The sequence below is a fragment of the Thermobia domestica genome, chromosome 2 (assembly GCF_964235325.1).
Source record: "Thermobia domestica chromosome 2, izTheDome1.hap1.1, whole genome shotgun sequence".
Lineage (NCBI taxonomy): Eukaryota > Metazoa > Arthropoda > Insecta > Zygentoma > Lepismatidae > Thermobia > Thermobia domestica.
The window spans coordinates 194,656,842-194,674,973 of NC_137455.1; the positions used below are offsets into that span (position 1 = coordinate 194,656,842).

An 18,132-nucleotide genomic window follows, 5' to 3' on the forward strand; every position below is an offset into this window, starting at 1 on the left:
AGATAGCAACATTGCACAAAATATCACTCTTTCTTTTGCATTTTAACGCACTAAACAGCTTGATTTTCACTTTATTAACATTAAATTTTGCATTTTTTAACTTTTCATTCATTATGGCAACACTGTGTCGATGCTTGGATTGCATACCAAGTTGTGAAGTACAACACTGATTCACGTTAGAAGATTGATTCACTGACTTTTGAACTATACCACAATCTCCACAATTTCTTCCATTCTTTCGAAAACTTTTAGCACGCTTTACTAGCATTTTTCGAAATTTTGATCGATCACTAATTTTACTTTTCATTTTAGATCGGTTTTTTGACGCACCTGCATGTTTGGGTTTTTTCATTGTACTGACGCGATTAACATACGGTTTTTCATTGACTAGCATTTTTGACCTACATTTCGTTTTGCATTTATTTTTACTTTTGGTTCTCACCAGTGCATGTGATTTATTCAATAGCCTGACGGACATTTTCTGAAAAACTTTACAATTCTTACCGTTTACAAATAATCTGCGGTTTGCACCTGATTCAACAGCTGATTCAATACTTAATGACCTACTATGATCGCTACATTTCAAATTACTGTCATTCGTGCCACAACTTTTGGAAGACAATTCAGAAACATAAGCAGAATCATTTTTGCATGTACCATGCTCTATCATTACGCTACGATGGTATTCAAATCTACTTTTAAGATTGGAACGCAGGACCTTGTTTGAAAATTTATGAAAGTTATGCAACAAGCGGAATAATTTCTTCACTTTCTTACGAACTTTATGCAACTTTCGTTTGTTTTTCTCATTCTTTTTACTGTAAGCTAATAAATGAATGCGCTTTTTGACAAGTTTGCTACACATATGCTTTACGCTATTGAAAATTTCACAACAAACTAGGCTTTTTTCTTTCCATGAGACAAAATTGTTACTACAATTGGGAAGCTTACTGAACTCAGAACTATTATCTTTGATTTTTGAATGTACAGACATCATGCATACGAGTACAAAGAAAGTTATTCGTTTAAGTGGCTTAACTTGTACTTGACTGACTACTAACTCACAACAGTGCAGATTACTTTCAACATGACCTAGTTTAACAATCGTTACATTAACAAAGTAAAAGCAACTAGTGCGGACGGGGATACATTCTAATTTACTAAGCGGTACACTACCCAACACACTTTCAAGTGTTTGCGATAACAAGCTACCAACGCGCATTGAGGTCTCTTTGCCTCGTATTTCATTACAATAAACGACGACATTAGTGCTGTTCTTCGCCAAACGGTATGCACACAGCTCGTGAATGTTATTCAACCCTTCACACAATACACAATTTTGTCTTACCTGTCGCTTTTCAACTATTTTCAGACTAGGTGTGTCTGCTACAGCAATCTGACAAGAACTTTCGTCAATAGCTAGGCTAGGAGTGTTCGCATATTCTTTACCTGTACAAGTACTAGTAACTACAACACTATTTACTCCATTACTTTCTTTCTCTTGTGACTCAAACTTATCATTTAACCGTATGGAAAATCGTTTAACACTATCTGAGCCTGCACGATTGATTTTGTCTACACTTTTTTGTAAGCTCTTTTTCAATTCAACAGAAGATTCTTGCAAGGTTGATACCCCAATTGTAATACCGTCAAAACATTTTTCTAACTGTTGTTTGGTTTTATTATGACATTTTTCTATCTGAGCTCGGGTTTCATTTACGCTACCATTAAGTGATTGCATTTGTTCTTTAGTATCGTTAACAGCGTCATTAAGTGATTGCTTAATGTCATTAATAGCTTCAAGCAAAGTTTGCAAACTCAAATTTTTACTTTCTGCCATGATTGCAAGTTACAAGTATACAACACAACAAACACCAATTTAGCGCATATAGCATATCATGAGAAATAAAACCTGTCAAATATTACACCCAGATCTTCTCCCAGATGTTACATCCGTTACGAATCAATTAATAAAAACGTGAATAATTATTAATTGATCCGTCCCTGGAGGGAAACGCCATTCTATTAATGGTGCTGGGTTTGTCCCTGTGATTTCGGGAGCCATTCTGTTACGGTGAAGGGTTCAGCAGTTCTATTACGGTTCCGGGGTTCTAGCAGCATAGCGCTGCATGGTGCACACCGTCCTCAATCGGCCTCCGTGAAGAACTCCCTATTCCCTGCCCGCAAATAATACAGCTTTGCACTATTTTATTCACGGGTACGGAAAGTTCGTCCCCACGACGATCGCTTAAGGAAGGTGCAATACACCTCACCGTTACGGTCCAGATTCGGACGGGAACCACCTGGGTGAAGATCTAAGACGTATTGCGAAAATAGACGAGAGCATCGCCTACTTTCAAGAACCATGCGCAGGTTATCCAACAATCACCTTCTTATTACGTCATGCAATCTGTAAAAGAAAAACTGACAAATTTATATCTTATTGTGCCATTTATTTAAAATGAATAAACGTACCTGAGATAAACAATCTTTCCCTTACATTATTCGCCCCGTTTACGTAATGAGTTCATAAGTGCACTTTATTACTCACTTCGTTATATTGTCCGCCATGGCTTGATGAAAGACGTGATCACATTTTAGGTTGGAACACTATATATCCGTCGAATCCACTGACCAAGATCGTCCTTTCTTCCAATATTGAGAATTTAGTAGACGGTTATTGCAAGTGAACACATTGATGACATTATGTCGTGGTTTTGATCAGGAGTTGACCAGTTTTGCAAAATTTTTGTGTTGGTCGATTACTACATGTCCGTTGCGTTTTAGTACCACCTTCCAAGTCCTTTGTGCTTTCTTTTTAGTCTCCAACACGCCCCCTCGTTGTTATAAAATACCACTTGGGGCTAATTTGTTTTGATAATGAGTAGCATAAGAATTGCCAAAATGTTCAAGTTAATAATACTGTTTTCGTTAATAATTTCTACATATTCGAAGACAGTGACGAATGTCTAAATTACAAGGTAACTAATATTTCACTTAAAACAACATCTGAGGACGAGATAATGTAGTGATCAGCAAAATAGCTGAGTCACTCACATTCACACACACCAACACAACACAACGAAAAACTAGTTGTCCTCTCATAACTTTCCTCTTCCTCTTCTTCTATCCTGTCTTTTAACACCACTAGGCGGCAGCACAATCAACAAGAAGCATACACTGCACAAAGTGTACGAATTCAGACGAACGTCGCATCACGCTCTAACGCAGAATTTGCGTTTATACGAAAAATATTATAAGCAGAATTTTGGTACAGTTACACTTTCATTTCTTCTCTCAAGGGCTCGATATGTTAGTGAGCCGCTTTGAAGCTAATCGAAAGAACATTATGCAAAAAAGTAGGGCCTATTTCACAAGTTATTCTTTAATTGCACAAAAATTGACAGTTCCTAAAATGTCTTTTCTTCTTTCTAAAGTAAGGAATATCGATTAAAAAGAGCGTGATAAGAAACAACTTCTACCTTTTCCATTGTTTTGTAGTGTAATATACGAGTGAAGTGTTGTGTTTAAGGATGTACGAGTGTATATACAATAAAATTTAGTAACTTGAACATAATTCTAGGTTTTAAGTTTATTTTGTATAACTGAACTGTGGATTGTAAGTATTGTTGTGTTTTGATGTGTTCCAAGAAAGTGAAATCTGCACCTAATGGCACCTATTTCAAGAAGTTGCAAAAGCAAATATTTGTTTAAATGTCGTAGCATATGCTTGTAGTATTTACTGTCTTTCATTTTCTAAGAGTAATAACATACATTTAATAGCATGTGTGGAATTAAATACTAAGTTTTTCATTAATCCTCAGTTCCAATATAACTTTTGCAAAACAAGCATCATTATTCATTACTATGATTAATATTATCCTTTCTATTTATTTGTTTTGCAAATTTATTAAATAATCTGATCACACAATTTTCCAGACAGAATTTTAAGATGTTCATGAGCAAGGAATCAAATCTCTTCTTACACTTTCGTTGTTTAAGAGTACAAAGGGCTAGTATCTATTAGTTATATAGTATCCTATTAGTTATACAACCTTTCGTCAAACAAAATGTTAGAAACAACCAGGAAAACTAACATTTATATACAAATATTCAGATCATGTCTTGCCCCCTCACTTTTAACGTTCAACCGCCGCCACTGGTGTTTGGGAAATTAACTCTTTATTCAAGACTGTAAAGTACTGTACTTCTACTACTCTTATTACTACTACTACTGCTACTGCTATTATTATTATTATTATTATTATTATTATTATTATTATTATTATTATTATTATTATTATTATTACTTCTACTACTACAACTGCTACGAGCGTCAGAGTTGACATGTCTGGTGGTACATACTTTACAATCTAAGTACAGAAAAAATCGAAGAAATACTAGTTATTATGGCCAGTCTGCGTAGTCTGGCCAGTAGAATGCATTCACATCTGGTGCTAGAGGTCGTCGGATCGATCCCTCCTCGTGTTATGTGAGCTTTGTTGTGGACAAAATTCGTGAGCGTGGGAGTTTTTGGATTAGCCCGTTTTCGTCCACTGTCTTCATTCCACCAATTCATCCATCATCATTCATACGTCTTGAGCCGTAATTGCCTAAAGAACATATGAGAAAGTTAAGTCCTTGACCTACTAATTAGAATTTGTTCCGCTACATTGGACCACGGAGGCCGAAACCATGAACTGGCGTGTTCATAAGATAAGCGCAATTTGTAGTAATGTTCAATTAGCACGGCAGATTCCAAATCATATTACATGTTCCTGTATTCTTTATAATTCGATGCTACAATAATAATAACAAAAAACAATGATCAAATAAATCACCCAGACCCCAGGATCGATGAAGTGTTCCTGGAACGGTGCGTAACAAGTAAATAACAGAGCTATATGACGGAATGCGAGGCAGTAAATCAAAACAAAATCCACACATATCATTGTTGATCAAAAAATACCTCAAAAGTCCCCTGAATGAAAAATGTATAGATATCAGCTATCAAAAATGCCTCTTAACATCACATATAATAGAAGGGATAGTTGATATTAAGGAAATGAAAATATAAGGTTTCCTAAGAAACCAATAGTGCAAAATGAACATCGCTTTACTGTATGTCCTTGTACGCATTGAATAACACGGAAACAGATTCAACAGTTTCAGGCTTTAGAGCATTTCTCCGTTCCTGAGTACTAAAATCTCTTTCAGTAGACGCACTAGAAGCAGGGATGACGAGATACTGACGCGTTAATTTACACAATTTTGGTAATGTTTGTTCTTGTTGCTTCCACCACTGCAGTATATCTAGTTCTCTTACACATGATGACATGTTGAGGTAGATGTCTACTTCATCATCAAATTCACCAGAGACTGAATGTCTATCTTCCCAATCCATTAGTTTATTCTTCTTGGTAGGTGGTTCCAAGTTATGCCAACTAGCCTAAAGGAGACGATGGTGAGAAATAAATGAAATAGTGGAGTAAATAAAGTGGAAGGAAACAGGAGAACGCCGCGAACCCCCCACACGGTGTTTGTCCACCACAAATTTCACTTGGCGAGAGCTCGGATCAAACCAGGGACCCCATACACCAGAGGTGAACGCTCAACCGCTGAGCCACCGTTCCAGAAACACCTAATCGACCCTGGCGATTTGGTGATTTATTTGATCATTATATTTTGTTATATTTGTAGCATCATACTATAAACAATACATGAACATGTAACACCATTCGATATTTGCCTTGCTAATTGAACATTACTACAAATTGCACTGATCTTATGAGCACGCCAGTTTATGGTTTTGCCCTCCGTGGTCCAATGGTAGCGTACCAAATTCTACTTACTAGGTCAAGTACTTGACTTTACCATACGTTCTTTAGGTAACTACGGCTCAGGCTGAATGGATGATGATGGGATGAATTGGTGGAAAGAAAACAGTGGGAGGAAGCGGGGCCACCCCAGAAACTCCCATGCACACGATGTTTGTCCACAACAAAGCTCACATAGCATGAGCAGGGATTGATCCGACGACCTCTAGCACCAGATGTGAGTGTTTTTTCTATTGAGCCACTATTCTCCCTCGTAGATCAAGCATCGGTTCACATTCTACGCAGACCGGCCATAATAACTAGCATTTCTCAATTTTATTCTGTACTTAGAAGGTAAATTCGGTACCATCAGACATGTCAACTCTGACGCGAAGTCGTAGCACTTGTAGTAGTATTAGCAGTGGTCGTAGTAGTAATAGTAGAAGTAGTAATAGTAGTAGTAGAAGTAGTAATAGTAAGAGTATTACCAGTACATCACAGTCTTGAATAAAGAGTCAGTTTCCCAAACACATTACGATTAACATAGGCTGACAATAAGACCGTACAAACACGGCAAAAATAGAGGTAGTGGAGGACATTAAAAAAACAAATAGGCTGACGACATTAGTTTCCGAACCGTCTTTCAGACTATCGGGCCGAGCCGGGCCGGCCCGGCTCGGCCCGAAATGTGCCCGGCCCGGTTAGGGCCCGGTCCAGTTTGATATTACTTGAAACGGGTCGGGCCGGGCCGGGCCGGGCCGGGCACCGGGCCGAATCGGGCGCGCCCGGCCCGTGCAGGGCTCTGGTGGAGATAAGAGGGTACAGAACGAAATCAGGGCTCGCGCTCGTGCAGGTGCTGAAGTCTTATGCAACTGTTTGGCAGCTTGACGATTGTTATTACTGTGTTGTACAGCGGGGGACACTTCTAAATGGTACAGCCATATGGAGATTTACGGCTAAGGTGTACCATTTAGAAGTGTCCCCCGCTGTACGAGTGCTCGGGACACGTGTCTGGTTAGCGGCCGTGTTGCTACGTTAGTGATTTGATTAGTTTTGCGCTTTTGTAGTTACTGATGTGTTTATTATCTGTCACAGTATTACAGCCTAATATCTGGTGTTTTTGATTAGTGCTATAAAGAAGAAGAAAGATGGCAAAACCAAATGTCAAGAGCAAAAGAGATGTTTCGTAGTGTCAAAGGTCGCGACTGGAGAACACTTCCAACTTACGAAGACGTTATGGCATGTTATTTATTTACGCGTCAGCAACTGAAGGAGGCGGAAGTAAAGAACCAGCAGAGAATTTCGTTTCCACGAAGGTAGCAGAAGAGGTGGAAGAAATTTGGTAACTTGTTTCAATCCCTATTGTTTCGCTCTTCCGTGTATCAATAGTGATCAACGGTTACCACAGAAAACTGAAACTATTTTTAAAATTGGCAGTAAGAGGGAGCATGAAAGAAGAAATAAATTACAAGAATTGAAGAAGCAGGGCAAAAAAACATTTGATATAGTAGCTTGCAAGTGTTTAGATTTCACGGTGTGTCGTTGTACAGGACACTCAAAATGCCTGAATCGGAGAGTGTGTTTTATCAGACCAAAGGATAAGTAGAAAAATTGTAATCGGTGATATTGATGTTACTTGGACAAAGAAAAGAGAAGAAAGGAAAGCCAAACAACAACTTGCGGTCAAACTTTCAACCAAAACAGTACCAGTTACATTATTGAATCTTTAGACTCCTCGTCATCTTTGGAAACAAAAAACGAAGGCAATTAAGAACACGCTAAAGCTGGAGGAGATCCTGATTTTATTTGGAAGTATCCTTTAAAGACAAGAAAGCAATCGCAGATTAGATGCATAGAAATGAGAAAATTCCTCCCAACATTAGCAGAAGTGAAGGAGAAAACCGGCGTGACTGGAAGAAAAATTCCTGCTATTGCTACTGAAGTTTTGGAAGATTTTAATATTGTAAGTCCAAAAAGCAGCTGCAAAACATAATGGATAGAAGTAAAATACAAAGAGAGATTACGAAAAATCGTAAAAGTGTAAAAACTGAAGTGACTGTTAATAAAGAGAAACCTTGTACCGTCTATTTTGATGGGAAGAAAGACCAAACACTCGCAATGTCCGGCTCCGGAAGTCATAGAGATATGAAGAGGAAAGATCATTATTGTGTCGTTGAAGAACCGGGTAATAAATTTCTCAGCCATGCTTCTTTGACCGTTTCAGCATTAGCAAAGAATACTGCTAGTTCCATCTGCCGGGAATTACAAGAAAATAATGTGGACCTATGAGATATGGTAGCTATCGGTTGCGATGGGACTAATACTAATGTTGGGTCAAAAGGATGATGATTAGAGTGCTCGAAAACCATTTAGAGAGACCTTTGTAGTGATGCATACGTTTATTGCACATCATTGAACTACTACTTCATCATTAGTGAAAGAAATCGATGATGTGACTACTGGTACTTTGTCTGGTCCTATTGGTAGATCATTGGTGAATTGTGAGACGAATTCAGTGTGCAGCTTCGAAAAGATTTCTTCAGAACTCCCTACATACCTAAACGTGCGTCATCTCAGTTATGATCAAAGATATTTGTATGAAATATGTCAATCTGTCGTAAGAGGAGGCTGTGATAAAAACCTAGCAGATAAGAAACCTAGGAAACTTGCGCATACTTGCTGGTTAACAATGGCTGTAGACTTTCGCGTCTATATATATCAATGCCAAATTCTTCAGAGGAGCTCTAAACTCTCGTTAAATTCGTAGTAAAAGTATATGTACCAGTGTGGTTCAGCATAAAACTGAAACCTCTTGCCAAATACGGAGCTAAACATTTGTTCTTGACCATAAGACTTTCGAGATGTTTGCAAGAACCATACAAGACTTTTGTCAATAAAGTAATTTCCAGACACGCATTCTATGCGAATTCTGAAAATATTCTTATTGCCATGATTGGTGACTAACCTCAGATCAGCTTCGCGAATCCTTGCTACCGATAAAATCCTTCAATCCAGAAAATAATGTAAACGTGATGCTCGTTCCTTCCAAGTGGCAGTGTTACACTTTGAGGCTAGTAATTACACAGAAATGATAAACTAAAATGGGTGTAACAACAGAACCGCCAATACTGACTCATATCACAGATGACAAATTGCGAGCATTTATTCTTGAGAAAGTACAAATATTGATATCCCTGAGTTTCCATGTTATACGCAAGCAGTGGAAAGATTAGTGAAAATTCTTAGTAAAGGTTCTTCGTCAGTATGTGAGCCAGGAGAGATTTCTTTATTCGTTCCAAACTTGACTTAAGAAAATACATGACTACTTTTCAGATAAAGTCGCAGTATTTTGATTGAAGACGTGAATGAAATTTATGAAACATTCAATCTAATACTGGTGGGTAAGTGGGATGGAACTCGACGGTAGCCACCTCCATGTGGTGAGTTCTGGGTTGATGTAGCCTGTAACATACACCCTCCATTCCAAAAGAAACCGAACGTTTAAAAAAAACAAAAAAGCAATGTACATTTTGGAACAAATCATTTTTATTAATCAATGAATTCCCCTTCTGCATCGATACACATATTTGCACGCTCCAACAAGTTGTCAAACGACTTCTCCATGTCCTTTATTGGAATGGTCTTTAGGACGGCGGTCGTCGCCTTCTCAATGGCATCAATCGATGCGTGCCACTTTCCTTTCATCGCCAAATGCAGTTTCGGGAACAGATAGAAATCGCAGGGAGCGAGATCTGGTGAATAGGACGGATGATGCAACCGAATAATTTGATTTTTGACCAAAAATTCAGTTACAGGTCGCGAACGATGTGATGGTGCATTATCGTCCAAAAGAGTCCAACTGCCGATTTCGCGATATTCGGGCCGAATACGACGAATTCTTGACAGCAAACGCTTCATGACGCCCAAGTAAAACTCTCCAGTGACTGTCTGGCCGGGCTGAACAAATTCTTTGTGGATAATTCCTTTTGAATCGTAAAAACAAATCAGCATCACTTTAACTTTTGACTTCACCAAGCGACTTTTTTGGGTGTTCCTTCATCCGGCGCTCTCCATTCAGCACTTTGCCGCTTTGTTTCGGGCTCATATTCAAAACCCCACGTCTCGTCACCAGTTACAATCGATTTCAAGAAGTTTCAATCCTGCCGAGCACTTTTAACGATGTCTTTGCAATGCGCAATTCGATTAACTTTTTGGTCTTCGGTGAGTTTGTGTGGTACAAACCACGAATTAACCTTTTTAAGGCCCAAAACTTCGGTCAAAATGAGGTATGCGGTTGTTTGAGGAATGCCTAATTCCATTTCAATAAATGGGCCGCGGTGGCTCAGTGGTAGAGCGTTCACCTCTGGTGTTTGGGGTCCCGGGTTCGATCCCAGGCCCCGCCAAGTGAACTTTGTGGTGGACAAACACCGTGTGCGTGGGTTTTCTCGGGGTTCTCCCGTTTCCTCCAACTTTCTTCATTCCACCATTTCATTCATCACTCATCATCACCGTCTCCTTTAGCCTAACCGGCATAACCGTGGGACGTAAACCTTAAAGATTTCATTTCATTTCCATTTCAATAACTTTCACCGACGATTTTTTGTTATGTTTGATGAATTCACGCGCTTTTTCGATGTTTTCTTCCGATGATCCGGTTCTGGGACGGCCTGATCTTTCGTCATCATCCAGCGTCTCTCTACCCGATTTGAATCACCTGAACCACTCGTAAACTTGCGTACGGGATAGACACTCATCACCATATAGCATTTGGTGCGTTTCACTAAAAGTTTTACCCAGTTTAACACAAAACTCAATTGCAGCTCGTTGTTTGAAACTCATTTTCCGACCGATGTACACAACACACTGACAGTTGAAACGCAATAACTTTGTTGCCGTGCATCCAAATGTCATGACATTTATACCAGTTGTCAATGAGGGACTACGCCATCTACCGGTAAAATATTACAACAGATGGCACTAGTGGTACTGTTTGTTTTCAAAAGTTCGGTTTCTTTTGGAATGGAGGGTGTACAATATGAACTTCGATAGCACCTGGACACGATAACGAAATCCACCTGGACACGATAACGAATCATAATACCTTCAAATTGCAGTCTCCTTCAAGCGAAGAGCTGCCTAATAATTACACAAATGAATAATAAACGCGTATTTATTTACAAAACCTATCAAACTTAAGGCCCATTGCACCCCTGCAAATGAATATTTTAGAGAATTGAAATTTCCGGTGCTAAGTGATACAATATGATGCAACTTTTGCCCTATATCCAAATTCGAATTTTAAAAAATAAAAATTTGGGCTCTTTTCACTCATTTATAAAATCTATCAAACTTAAGGCCCATTGCGCCCCGGCTAAAAATTATTTTAGAGAATTGAAATTTTGCATAATAAAGTACTACGATATGATGCAACTTTTGCCCCCTATCCAAAATCGAATTTCGAAAAAAAAAATTTTTTGGCCTCTTTTCACTCCACCCTAATAAATAAATATATATATATATATATATATATATATATAATGACCGATATTAGTGTCGAATCCATAGTTTTTCGGGTCGCTGAGATAAACAGTGATCTTTCCGATGCTCTTTAAATCAATGCCACTAAAAACGAAAGCAGCATATTTCACGGGTACCAAACACATGGATGCTAGTTATAGATATGCCACTTTAAAGTTGCTTTTTTTAATGTATTCACTATTGTGATAATTCAGAGTGTGTCAACTCAGGGGGACGTCGTCCTTCCACTTCCAGAAAATATCTGTATACAGTGTCCTCCCAATTTCTAAAAAAAAAAAGAAAAAAAAAGAAAAGGCAAAGATAGGCACAGTGGACCCCGTGATGTCATGCGTCCATCTACATTTCCAGATACACTTTTACCCCTGTGTCAACTACTACAGTAAATTTACTTTTGAGTCATTTAATGTATGTGAGTGTCAAAATATAGGCAAGAACAGTAACGCTTTTAGGATAATTGTACAACATCAAGGACAGAAGTCTTTCCTACACGTATGTATAGTACTAATATAATGCAAACACGTTTAACAACAATTATTTCATGTCTTCCATCAGTTACAATTGTTACCTATTGGCTCTTCCTCCTCTTCCTCTTCTTCTTCTTCCTCCTCCTCTTCTGATAAATTTTCACCTAAATATTCATCATCAAGGAATTCTGATAAACTGCTGACTGAGCCACGTTCCGCCATGATGTGAATACCTCAGTCTGCAATAATAACGGATCCAATTAATGATTTGTTGCTTTTAATTTTACAGTACACTGTAAAAAAATCGTTGTGTTATTTCAACGACATGCCTATGTGTTAACACGATTGTGTTAAAATATAACACAAGCAGATGGTTAGAACAATCACTCTCCATTTAGAGTTGTGTGTCAAATGCCGCTAGTTGACACAGAGCCTGTGTGTTAAATTAACACAAGTGTAGAATCTTCGGTGTTGTTTTCTGCGTGATTGCCAAATATGTTGGGCATCTAATTATAAAGGTTTATGAATTGAAGCTACAGACAAGCACAGTAGAAAGAAATACTTAAACAAATCCAGGTATACGCAAAATTTCAACATGCAAGCTGCACGATGTGTTTGAAATTGTTTTACGTAACGATTCTGAAGAAATATGTCAACACCGAGAAACAACATCGTATTACTGTGTCACTTCAACACTGCAATAGAGCTCACCAGTCAACACCGGGGACTGTGCTTCGAACATGACGGAAAATCAGTAGAAACACGATTAAGACGCAAACATATTATAAAGATATAGGTAAGAGTTTCCTATCATTCTTGAACAAGATGTTGGTGAAGGTTGTGTTTTACACCATCAAGAAAGACTTCACAATAAATGTTGGGGAGGACGACAAAATTTTTTATGAAGATTTTCTATATGAAGTGTTCTGTAGTTTACTATTCTTATTTTAAAATTAGAATCTTCGGTAAGCGTAAGCATGCACACCACATGGTTTTCCAACACAGAAAAATAGTTACATCAACACCACACATGGAGTTATTTTAACACCGAAATAGGCGTCGTAGTAACACAGAAGTGGAGTCGAACTAACACAAAAATGGTGTTAATCTGGTGGTCTGACCTTTACTTTTAACACAGGGAGTGTTGAATCAACACCAAAACGGTGTTACTTATACGGCTTTGACCTTGAATTATGACATACATTGTGTGCCGAAATAATAAGAAAATGATGTTGAAGTAACAGAGGGACTGTGTTATATTGACACTTGACATGGTTTAATATTAAAACAAAATAATTAACACACTACACACTGTATTATTTTCTTCGTGTTGGTGCAACACCGCCACAAGTAACACTCAACACTTTTCTCCACACTACCGACCCCGACATGGTGTCAAATCAACATAAAAAATACTGACACAGATCCTAATTTAACACCGCTCAACACAGGTTGTGTGTTAAAAACGTAACACACCCCCTGTGTTAAACGCCAACGCAACGGGGTCTGTGTTGAACTAACACCGGCTAGTGGCAGTCACACTGGAACTACTGCGCTGCGTTAAAATTGAGTTGAATTAACACAACCATTTTGTTTTGTGTAGTTTCTCTGCATATCAATGCGACTAACTTCAGTGTAAACTTCTGTCTTATTATAACCTTATAACCTTCACAATAAAAATGAACGGTGTTACTACAACTCAATTTTAACACACGCTAGTGGTCCCAGCATGACTACCACTTTAGCGTGTTATTTCTCAAAACTAAGGTCCCGGTGTTGCTGTTAACACCGGCCTGGTTTTAGCGGCTTGACTCAGAGCCGTGTCGAGCGGTGTGAAAATAGAATAGCGGTGATGTCTAAGAAACAGAGGAATTAATGAAGGAAGCGGAAATAGGAAAAGCTTCACGGTGTTCTTTCAATATATCTGTTGTATTGTTAGTACACAGTAAAAATTGTTGTGTTAATTCAACTAAATTTTAACGCAGCGCAGTGGTTCCAGCGTGACTACCACTATGCGGTGTTAGTTCTACACAGACCTCGCAATGTTGGTGTTTAACACAGGGAGTGTGTTACATTTTTAACGCACAACCGGTGTTGAGCGGTGTTAAATTCGGATCTGTGTTAGTATTTTCGGTGTTGATTCGACACCATGTCAGGGTCGGTAATGTGGGCAAAAGTGTTCAGTGTTACTTTGCGGTGTTGCACCAACACGAACAAAGTAACACAGTGTATAGTGTGTTAATTATTTTGTGTTAATATTACACCATGTCAAGTATCAATATAACACAGCCCCTATGTTATTTCAACATCATTTTCTTATTATTTCAACACTAATCTGTGTCATAATTCAAGGTCAAAGCCGTGTAAGTAACACCGTTTGGTGTTAATTAAACACTCCCTGTGTTAAAATTCAAGGTCAGACCACCAGATTAGCACCGTTTTTGGTGTTAGTTCTACTCTACTTCTGTGTTACTACGGCACCTATTTCGGTATTGAAATAACTCCATGTAGGCCTAAGGTGTTGATTTAACTATTTTTCTGTGTTAGAAAAGTTTGTGATGTGCATGCTTACGATAATTCTAATTTTAAAATAAGAATAGTAAACTACAGAACACTTCATGTAGAAAATCTTCATAAAATTTTTTGTCGTCCTCCTCAACATTTATTGTGAAGTCTTTCTTGATGGTGCAAAACACAACCTTCACCAACATCTTGTTCAAGAATGATAGGAAACTCTTACCTATATCCTTATAATATGTTTGCCACTTAATCGTGTTTCTCCTTGTTTTCCGCCATCTTTGAAGCACAGTCTTCGGTATTGACTGGTGAGCTCTATTCCAGTGTAGAAGTAACACAGTAATGCGGTGTTGTTTCTTGCTGTTTACATATTTCTTCAGAAACAGTATGTAAAAGAATTGATAACACATCGCACTGTTTGCATGTTGAAATTTTGGGAATACCTGGATTTGTTTATTTCTTTCTACTGTGTTTGTCTGTAGCTTCAGTTCATAAGCCTTGGGGTCAATCCATCTGAAGTGGTCCAAAGATGGGGAAAATGGTTGCTCGACCATCTCCGAAAATTATAAAACTTCGACTGTGATGAACCTTGTGTATGATAAGGTCAATAACATCATTCACGTTGTCGTATGTACAAGTGTTCCTGAATGGCGGTCATCTTTGTTCGCGCTGGAGTGCCTTCTTTTGCTTTTGCAAGCGTTTACGAAAACTGCAGTTGCTCAAGACGTACGAGTGAGACAAACTCTAAACAGAAACGAATGTTTAGAGGAGAGAATAAGGTACACAGAGAACATACGGTTTTGCTTCTAAATAAATATGCAGGGTTGCAAACCAATACATGAAATCACTAGAAAAAGTTTAGAAAAGTACACATTTAAAGGGACTGTAATTTGAAATGGCGTAAAGTGGGGGCTCATAAGTTTTGCACTGAATACTGTTGCATGTAAAGAGTCTGCAGAAATATCCACATCTATGATACTATTGGCACCATACATTTATGGGGGTCCGAAAGTGGAAGTTTGAGATGTTGATACCATGTTTGGGGTGTAATATCTCAGGAGGGCAAAGTGCTAAAAATTGCTGCTTAGGCCACAAAGTAATTCTGAATATGAATAAACTATTGCAAAAAAATCATGACTGATATTATATGGAGAAAAAAGTGAGGACATGGTAAAGAAAGCACGTGCGTGACGATGGTCGTAGCCCGGAAAAATTTAAATGTTTTGATATGTTTCATGCTACATCTCAAAAACTACAAATGCTTAGCAATTAGGCCCGCTTTTGTTTGTGTTCAGTTGTGCCAAAGCTTACGAGTGGCGTTTGTTTCATCTTTCTATCCCCTTGATCATTGCCACGTCTACATGTTTAGGGGGTTAGCTCCCTCTTGCACCCACGACACCCATCGTCGAACTGGACCGCGGTGTTAAGGCACTTAATGTATCAGCAAAGCATCATTGAAATCCAATCCCAGTTACGAAAGTTAATGTGTTCACAAGGTTGCCTTACACCTATCTAGGGATGCGCTCGAGTCGAGACATGTCTCGAATCTCGACTCGACTCGACGCGAATTCGAGTCGAGATTCGAGTCGAGACACACTTTGTAAAATTCGAGACGAGTCGAGACAAACGTATTTCTCGACTCGAATTTTCGAGTCGAGACACGAGTCGAGTCGAGACGGCTCTTAAAAATCTCGACTCGACTCGAATGTCTCGAAAATCTTTCTATAATTTTTAATATTATTTTGAAGAAAGTATTCACTCAGAAACAACCTTGAAACCAATTCCAGCTTTTATTCCTTTAGAAAGGTACAGAACGCATAAAATTAATAGTTAATCTTTAAAGATCAAGATTTAATTTTCAGCTCAATTCAGTTAATTAGAACTAATAGTTAATGTCGTTGTTAATGTTGGTTGTACTGCAAATATAATGATAATAATAATAATAATTGATTATCTAGTTTGTATAAAACTATTATCCGTAGTCTAAATCTAGTTTGTATAAAACTATTGCGATAGAGTGAACTTCATAAATTCTCTGAATGAGCAGTTGGTAGTCTATAGTAATTTAGCATAGTTATAATCATTGTGTTTTCATTCCCATGAACGCAATAGGGTTACGTAACTTCTGGATTATTCGCTTGCCCAACTATTCTCAGGCTTTAATATGTTGCAGCATATCACGAGCTACGGATAATATATAATGTAACATTTGTTGTACATCACATATTATGATACGAGACTATTTTACATAGTATATCTTATCTAATATAAATAAAATAAAGAGTTTGTTTGTTTGTTTGTCTGTCTGTCTGTGCGACCTGGGGACCAGACGAGTGGACCGAGAGTTCCCAAAATTTGGTCACGGGTACCTTAGTCCAGGCCCCAGATCAAGACGAAGCGGTTTTTTTTAAATTTCGAACCAGGGGGGTCTCGGGGTTGGCGTTTACTGGGACCGACCTGGGGACCAGACAAGTTGACCGAGAGTTACCAAATTTTGGTCACGGATACCTTGGTCCAGGTCCCAGTCTAAGGCGAAGCGTTTTTGTCAAAATTGGAACCAGGGGGTCTCAGGGGGGCGTTTAGCGAGACATGTTGTAAAAGTAATCCAAATTGATCGACATTAGTGTCAAATCCATAGTTTTCACGGTCGCTGAGATCAATGGTGACACTTCCATCAGCGATGACTTGCAAATTCAGCTACTACTGTATGCGGGCCGGGTGTCAGCGGGTAAGGAATACCGAGACATGTATAAATAGCCCATATTGATTGATACTAGTGTCAAATCCATAGTTTTCGCGGTCACTGAAATAAATGGTGATACTTCCACAGGTGTTGACTTCCAAATACAGCCCCCATGCGAAGAATGGGTATATTAAGCTAGTATTACAATAAATGGACTGCTTGGATGCCAAGAACTAGTACAGATAAGTACCATTCACTTCTATGAATAGGTATTTTTTAAATGGATTTTTGTAAACACTAAGTTATAAAACAATGAACTACATACAGTAGTTATGGTTTTGGTTCCCAACATAAAAGAAATATGGATTGTCCATGAGATATTGAACTTCAACTTTCACTCCTGGAAAATTTCAATTTTGGAGTTAGGCCACTTGGCATCAAAGCAGTTCACTGTAAGATAAATACATTCCGCACATTAGTAACATAGTTGTTCAGGAGCCTTCGATTTTCAGCCTCTCAAATGAAAGCTGAATGCTTGCTTGATACATGCTGACTATATAGGAGAAATAGTGTATTAAGTTTTCGAGCTTTGGTGCGTATCCGTATTTACACTCTGATATAACTTTAAGTTCACACTCAAATCGAGCTAATTGTTTAATGCATTTCGAAAGCTTTTATTTTTATGCAGCTCATTAAGGAAAATCTATTTCATAATCGTAACATTTATATGTACTAAGAAACTATGAACGTAAAGTGGACTCGACCTAGCCCCGTGGCTGCTGTGACTCAGTGGCACAGCTCTCACCCTTGGTGTGTGAGGACTCTGATTCTGTGTGTGTGTGTGTGAACTCCGCGGCTAGTGTATGCGTACAGAGTCGGAAACGGTATGTATTGTTTATACTACTTACAACGTTACCCCCCACATAAAATATAAATTCACCCTTTCTCCCTTCTCTTTTTCGAATACAATGAACCGACTCTTTTGCTGAAGAACGATGCTAAAAGAAAATTGAAACATCTGTGTCTAAACTTTCTTTGAAGCGCAGTCTTTTGTATTTGTAAGGTTTTGCGAGTGTTTTCGAGATAGCCAAATTTTTACCATGGACTTCTGCTG

The 18,132-nt window shown here is 38.4% G+C and overlaps 1 protein-coding gene across 4 annotated transcripts in view; it reads right to left on the reverse strand.

The window, feature by feature from the left end:
• LOC145678343 (very long-chain-fatty-acid--CoA ligase bubblegum-like) overlaps window positions 1-18,132 on the reverse strand; it is a 140,798-nt gene that overhangs the window by 107,213 nt on the left and 15,453 nt on the right. For all 4 annotated transcript variants that reach the window (XM_081748381.1, XM_081748378.1, XM_081748379.1 and 1 more), the window contains exon 2: window positions 11,920-12,057. In XM_081748381.1, coding sequence (XP_081604507.1) covers window positions 11,920-12,040 — 121 coding nt within the window. In that variant the 5' untranslated portion in view covers window positions 12,041-12,057. The remainder of the gene's footprint in view (window positions 1-11,919; window positions 12,058-18,132) is intronic.